The following is a 7,972-nucleotide window of genomic DNA, read 5'->3' as shown; positions in this document are numbered from 1 at the left end:
GTAGACCAGGCTGGCCTCAAACTCAGAAATCCGCCTGCCTCTGCCTCCCAGGTGCTAGGATTAAAGGCATGTGCCACCACTGCCTGACAACACAGCATTTTCTATCAGGCCAGTAGTATACAATGTGGTGCTAAGCCACTGGGCAGTGGTAATATTTGCTGACAGCACTATTCTCTGCATTCAACTTACATCATGCCACAATCCATCATTGTATTTCTCCTGGCTTCTAATCTTCAGTTTCTTGTGGCCGACATTAAACATAAAGACCAAGCGACCATGGGCCAAAAACAGGGTCATGAAATCATTCTCTTCTTGGTCTGAGACATAGAAAATCATCCCATGTGAGGAACGGGTCTTCAGACGAATGGCAAACTGGGATCTGGTAAGTGAAAAGAGAAGTTACCCTATGTGAAGTGGGATAGAATAATAATTCAAAGTAAACTTTCACAGTAATACAGTCCAAGAAATAGCCATTCTATCTAGTCCCAAACAGCTTCTTTCTAATTGTCCCTGACGATGAGTTAATGAATTATTGTGTAGGCATGGCTACTTCAAAAATGAAAATTCTTCTCTAGACCCTTTGCCCTAGAAGTCTCAGGCCCACAGGCCTCCATGCAAGTCCTCCTTACTTTACTCTGCAAGTGTGTTATATATTTAACACAGTCTTGTGTTGGTTAAGGATCCTATGATGTTCTGTTTTGAGAATTAGTGTGATGGTTATTTGTGGTTGTCAACTTGACAATAGCTGGAATTAACTAAAACCCAAGCAGCTGGTCACACGATGAGGGATTTTTCCTAGTAAGATTATTTAAGGTGGGAAGACCCGCCCTAAATCTTGATTTGCGGCCAGAAAGACCACCATAAATCTGAGCCACATCTGGAGGAGGCTGACGTAACAGGACATGCAAGAAGGATTCTTTTGCTCTGTATTTCTTTGCTCATTTCTTTCCTCATTCTCACTGGCAAGTTCATCTACCCTGTTGCTGAGGCATCACTTTGCTGGTATCAGAATCGACTTCTTTGGGACAGTAACATAGATCAAAGACCGGCTGAGACGTCTAGGTCAAGGGTGGAACAATTGCTGGGGTCTCTGTCTATCTGCTGGGAGCTAGTCATTGTTCTACTAGCCTGGCCACAGCCCGTAGGTCACCCTAACAAATCCTATATAAATACACACACATACTTACTATTCACTTCATATATCCCATAGATTACCCTTTGAAAGAAAGTAAGTAATAGTTTTCAAATTTATCTGTCTATCTCACTTCTGCTCCTCTAGAGCCAGTGGTCCTCAACCTTCCTAAATCTGAGACCCTTTAAAACAGTTCCTCATATTGTGGTGACCCCCACCAACCATACAATTATTTTGTTGCTACATCATAATTGTAATTTGGTTACTATTATGAATTGTAATGTAAATATCTGTCTTTTTCAATGGTGCTAGGAGACCCCTATGAAAGGGTCATTTATCCTCAAACGGGTTGTAACCCACAAGTTGAGAACTACGGCTCTAGAAAATCCTATGTAATAAAATTAGTAAACGCTAAAACCCAATGTTATATTAATTTATCACCATGAATAAATAGCAATGATTAATTAACATGCATAGAGAAAATTTCACAGAAATATTGTTTGTATGCCACATAAATTACAGATTAAATTCTCTCCCAGGTGAAGGGTAGAGAGTCTAAACTACAGTAAAATATAGCATGTCAAAAACAGCCACCTAAGGGGGTGGAAATAAATGTGTAAAGAAGCCAATCTAGAACTTTCGCTGCAAGTATGTGTGAGATATGTTCATTTAGTCTATTTCTTGAAGAATACAAAAACATGGATTTTGCCTGCTATGTAAGAGGAATCCAGGATGAAGGCCCTGGAGACATAAGCACTATAACAATGTATCTTTTTTCCCCCTCTGTATAGCCCTGGCTGTCCTGGAACTCGCGCTATAGACCAGGCTGTCCTCGAACTCAGAAATCTGCCTGCCTCTGCCTCCCAGGTACTGGGATTAAAGGCTTGCACCACCACTGCCCAGCAACAATGTATCTTTAATAACATTAAGTCAATAGAGATTTGTGAAGACATAGTGGGGTTTGAGACAGCGGGAGATGCAGCTGTACAAGAGCACTGGCATTTTCTGTGTCTCTTGTATTTTCTGTGTCTAGAAGTTTGGCTTGCATTCTCACAAAAACAGAATGCAGTTTGGGGGTGGGGTGGGAGGGAAGATGGTAACAAGGCAGCTGATGGGCCATTTACACATTTCCTTGATTGGGATGCCTTTTCTTTGATCAACCTTGGTAAGTGGCAAGAATGGTGTTTTATGTGCCTGCAGTTTGGAGAGAAAGTGGGAGCATAATTTCTTAGAAAGCATGAATCGTGTATTGCTTAATATAAACTTTGACATAAAACAAAACAAAACAAAACAAACTGAAGAACAAAACAAACAAACAAAAAACAGGATTAAGAAGACACAAAGAAAAGGTTGGAGAAAGGCTCCCTGTGACAAACGAGGATGGGGAGTGGCCTGAAACGTCTAGGCTCCATGTGACAAACGAGGATGGGGAGTGGCCTGAAGTGTCTAGGCTCCGTGTGACAAACGAGGATGGGGAGTGGCCTGAACCGTCTAGGCTCCGTGTGACAAACAAGGATGGGGAGTGGCATGAAGCATCTAGGCTCCCTGTGACAAACGAGGATGGAGTGGCCTGAAACGTCTAGGCTCCGTGTGACAAACGAGGATGGAGTGGCACGAAGCGTCTAGAAGGAAAGTGCACGTCTTTACTTTTCACCAAAATCTCCTTGGACGTGTTCAAACTCTTGGCGGCTGTTGGCCGTGCCACCATATTGATAGGCGTGTTCTATCGCCCTAGGGCTGCTGGAGAGGTGGCAGTGGGAATCTCTTGGAGCTTTTCTTTCCAGAAACTTCAGGCCAATAGGATCCCACGAAGGTGCATCTTTACTTTGCTCTCCCTGTAGTAAAAACAAGTGAAACGGAGAGAAGTTCCTGCAGTTGGTAACCAAGTTTGATATGTCATGTCTCTGCCCTTCACTAAGAACACAAAGTTGAAAAGTGTCAGTTGTGTGTTTCTATTCATGAAATAGTAGACTACTACACCTTCTATTGCCATAAACGAGGGACAGCGATGGTAACAACACAGCATGTCAACAGATCTAACGTTCTAGTCTATGGCTGTAAAAGGGCACAAGAGTGCAGTGTTGGAGGTAATATCACATAACCACACAATATTGTTTATATATGCTATGTAAATAAGGTATAGGGGCTGGAGAGATGGGTTAGGAATTAAGAACACTGGCTGCATCTCCAGAGGACCTGGGCTTGGTTAGCGGTACCCTCATGACAGCTCACAGCAGTCGTCAACTCCAGTTCCCAAGGGATCTGATACCCTTTTTCCTAGGGCATCAGGCATGCACACGGAGCACAAACAGGCAGAACACTAATACACGGAGAATAAATAAGTCTTAAGCAAAGTTAAGCTTCAAAGTATTTAATATATTTTTTTTTTGGTCTCAGGCTATATAAGGAAATTTTGTGTGACAGAATCAATATAGAACAGCGTTTAAAAATACTCTTTTCTTTGACAGTTCCATACATATATAAATTTTAAATATTACGTTGTACCCTTCAAATTGCCCTGCTGATGCTAAAAGGCAGGGTTGTGAAGCTATTGTAATGATAAATGTAATGTAAAGCTATATGTAATGATTATTTAGTCTTTATTTCTGAGGCAAAATAAAAGTGTCAGTAAATTCTCTTGTAATGTATTCGATTTGAAGCAAACATTTATAGAATTATTGGATGTCATAGGTAGTGATGAAACAGTGTTGCCGTGTGCCTTTTGTGGGTACTACGTGGTGGGGGATAGAAAGGTGAGAGATGATTACTGGATTTTAAGAACTTGTAATCAAGGTGGAGAAACAGGTCTACAAAAAGCAACTGGGAACCATGCTGGTGACCGAGGGGAAGGTCTTTGGTTGAAGGGCGAGGGGTAGAGTTTTGATTTTATGCAACCAGGAGCCACACAGGTTTTAAAACCAGGGACTAGTCAGATCTGTCCTACTCGGGGAGCTGATCCTAGAGATGTTTGGAAGCAGGGAGCGCCAGGAAACCCTGCAAGATGGTCAGTATGATGGAGTGCGCTTGTTGCCGCTCCCTAATTCCTGCTCAAGTTTGTGATCTATACATAGTTAAAAAGAACCCACGGCAGTTCTGGGCATCTAAAGAGGGTCTCTGCCAGCGGGATTAAGTGGGCATCTAAAGAGGGTCTCTGTCAGCGGGATGAAGTGGGCATCTAAAGAGGGTTTCTGCCAGTAGGATGAAGTGGTGTGGAGATTCTGGAAACTCTACGCTGATGAGAAAGAACTGCCATACAACTCTTTATCTTATATGAGCAAAGAAATTGCTAAGAAACAGGGCCACACCTAAGACTACCCTATATCCAGATAGGGTGTGAGGCTAATTAAGTGCTAATAGGCTGAGAATAAAGGTGTGAGCCCCAGCCACTCAGCTGCTCAGTTAATCTTAAAGCATAAAAACTCTGAAAAAAGCTTAAGCCTGGAACATAGTTTTAAAGACAGGTGTTCTCAAGTACATATGGGGAAATATAAAATCAGTGATACTTCTTTGGGAACATGATTTGCCTTGATCCAGTAATCCTATCTCCTGGAATCTATTCTAAAAATTAATTGAGCTATGCATTCAGAGGAAGTGATCACAATGAAGCCTTGATAAAAATTTAAACCAAGGCTGGGTGTGGTGACACATGCTTTTAATCTCAGCACTTCTGAGAGGAAGAGACAGGCAGATCTCTGTGAGTTCAAGGTCAGCCTGGACTACAAGCTAAGTTCAGGATAGCATGGGCCACAAAGAGAAACCCTGTTTTGAGCAAGCAAGCAAGCAAGCAAGCAAGCAAGCAAGCAAGCAAGCAACAGGTGGCAAGTTATTTTTGGAAGCCACATCTTCATAAGCTACATGAAGCTTGGTAGTTAGACTCTCTCCCCTATAGACATCTGGATAAAAGCAAAACTATCCATAATACTGGTGAGAGGCAGAAGGTAGGCTGCCATATTAAATAGGCAGCCAAGGCTGGTGGCACCTAGTTGATGAGAGGTTCCTAGAGGGGCAGAAGAGAAATTGGGCAGATATTTTAGGGAAGGGTGGAAGTGGAGACCCAAGGAGAGACAATAAAGATTCTACTGTGGCCAGCTTTGGTGACAGTGAACAAGCTGGTGGGAGGAAAGAGTGGGTGAGTGAGGCAGGCAGCTGGAATAAATGAGGGAAATGTGTCGTTCACTCAGGACCCTTCTGGAACTGCAGGAACTCGGGCTTTTGTCTGAGGGCACATGGGAGGGGTACTTTGATCAGAGGTGTGCCCGATAGGCTTGGATGCTGTGCTGAGAACAGATGGAGAGAAACAGTAAAAGCAGGTGAAATTGTTGCAGTAACCCACCCATCGGGAACATTGTTACGGCCACGCTAAGAAGGGGATGGGGAGGGTTAGCCTGAGAAAGGGAAGGGACTGCGGCTTTCACTTGTAATGGAACCAAATGGTGTGCATGAGTGTATAAGAAAGAACAGCCGTCAGAGGTGACATCTCACAGCTCAGTATTTAATGAAGGAGCAGCACATATCCACCTGGGCATGAGGGGGGAGGAACACAAAGGCTGAGAAAGCAAAAGAAATTTTAGTAATTTTCATGACTGTAACAAAGGTTTAAAACTATTGCTGAATCATAGATATGTTATATATATTAACTAATTATATGCTAAAGTATGTAATAAACTCAATACATAATATACTATATAATCTATATATTACATATTTTACATATTATTTATATAGACCAAGTATATAATTTATATATTTATATAATCATATAGACCACATACATTTTTTATAGATTTATATATAATTTATATAGATTAATTATATGTAGCACATATAATTTAATACATTGTATATATGATATAAAAGATATATAACATGTATGTAGGATATATAGCATGTATGTAAAATAACACAATTTATATATAATATAACATATACATTATATGAGTTATATACATTACTGAGTATATAGATATTTATACTGCTAAACATCACACACACACACAGACACGCGCACACAAACGCACACACACGCACACAGACAGATACACACACGCACACACACAGATACACACACACACACACACATGCACACACAGACACACAGACAGACACATGTACATGTACACTCATGCACACGCACACACACGCACACAGACAGACACACACGCACACGCACACGCACACACACAGATACACACACACAGATACACACATGCACACACACACACACACACACACACACACACACACACACCCTTGTTAAGAGCAGGACTGTCTTGCCTGCCCTTAATAAAGGCCCTTAGGAATAGGACCAGGCTGACTCTGCTCCTGAGATCAGTGCCTGGTGCAGCACAGCTGGGGCATCTGAGCACAAGGGCAGCTATGAATTCTGCGCAGTGTCAACCTTCATTTACCTGTTTGTTTGTTTTAGGCTTTGAGGAATTCTTTCCTTTTTTGTGAAGGAGAAGCAGAGGTGACGACTCAATTGGACACTCATGGAGTGAAGTGTGGACCTTTTCAGAATAGCGCTGGAAATCTTCGACTTCCACATCTCTATCCAACCTGTATGTAAGGGGAAAGGAACATCCTAAAATGCTTTCTGTAATTATATTAGGAAAACCACGGTAAGAACCTGTGGTGATAGAGATGTATGTGTGTGTGTGTGTGTGTACACCAGCACGCATTTGTGTGATGGATCCTTACCGATCTTACCAAGAATCCTACAGTCACCATTCCGTCAGTAGCACTAATTTCAGGCATTCTACATTCTGACTGGCTCTGGATGACCAGGACCATGCCTGTGTCTCTTAGTATGTGTTCCGTCTCTCCCTTGCACACTCCTGCATCCTTGGAGTCTCTATTGTCTCTTAAGGACCTAGATCGGTGGCTTTGTTTAAAGCTATGTCAGTCTGATACTTTGAACAAGGACTTCCGTATGCTTATCTGTAGTTTACTATTAATAACCAGTACAAAATAGTCGTATCTTGTATTTATAGCTTGTTATATACCAGGTGCTGTGCAAGTACCTTCCATGCATCGTCTCACATATTTCTGTGACAAACCCACCAAGCAGGCACTCTTGTTTTCTGAAGTTTGCAGGTGAAGAAGTGAAGTCTTGCTTAGCCACAGCAGTACAGGAATTAAAGAGCAAGGGATTTACAAACCCAAGTACATCAGTTGCTCAAGCATGCAAACTTTTAATTATTACCTGCTAAGGACTGTAAATTACAGGCTTATCAGTTTTAGTAATGTAAACATTTCACTACTGTATTGACCATTATCAATCAGGCACATTCACAAATAAAAAAATAGTGTGTACCTGGTAAAGTAGGCATTGCTTATGCATCCAGTGAAATTAGCATACTGAGGACTGATGGGTGAGCCACCAAAGTAGAACTTCTTCTCGGTTGTTTGAGCCTGCTCTGCCTTCCCCTTTGTGGGGTTCTTACTCCCAAGTCGGCTTCTGTCTACTATCAGTTCATATCTGCCAAGAAAAGAGTTGACACACACAACACGTTTTACCCGAATGCTACTTTTCACCAAACAGGTAGGTTTTCTCACAGGATTGAAATGAGGTATCTCAATGGAAAGATAGATTTCTCAGGCGGCCCAGGAGGAAATGGCTAAATATTCAGGTCTGCAAGCTGGGCTCTTCAAACCGAGGTCAGGATCTAAATGTCCATAGTGAGTATTTTCTTACTGGAAAACCAGAGCATGCCTCTGGCAGTCGTCCCGTTTCTAGGGGGCCAGTTTCACTGCATAGCACACTTGGTCTATTTACTTTGGACGCGATGTTCCACACAAGAAGACTGGACAGCATCAGTCTTCAAAAGAAGTTTATGAGAA

The 7,972-nt window shown here is 42.0% G+C and overlaps 1 protein-coding gene across 1 annotated transcript in view; it reads right to left on the bottom strand.

Moving 5' to 3' along the window:
• Lama4 (laminin subunit alpha 4) overlaps positions 1 to 7,972 on the bottom strand; it is a 157,905-nt gene that overhangs the window by 15,909 nt on the left and 134,024 nt on the right. Inside the window, exons 29-32 of the mRNA XM_031348564.1 lie at positions 7,446 to 7,610; positions 6,541 to 6,688; positions 2,780 to 2,967; positions 190 to 379 (exon numbers count right to left, since the gene is read on the bottom strand). Of these exons, the coding sequence (XP_031204424.1) occupies positions 190 to 379; positions 2,780 to 2,967; positions 6,541 to 6,688; positions 7,446 to 7,610 (691 nt within the window). The remainder of the gene's footprint in view (positions 1 to 189; positions 380 to 2,779; positions 2,968 to 6,540; positions 6,689 to 7,445; positions 7,611 to 7,972) is intronic.

Source organism: Mastomys coucha, unplaced genomic scaffold (assembly GCF_008632895.1).
Source record: "Mastomys coucha isolate ucsf_1 unplaced genomic scaffold, UCSF_Mcou_1 pScaffold3, whole genome shotgun sequence".
Taxonomy (NCBI): domain Eukaryota; kingdom Metazoa; phylum Chordata; class Mammalia; order Rodentia; family Muridae; genus Mastomys; species Mastomys coucha.
The sequence above is the reverse complement of the archived record's forward strand: the minus strand, read 5'-3'. Positions and strand labels throughout refer to the sequence as shown.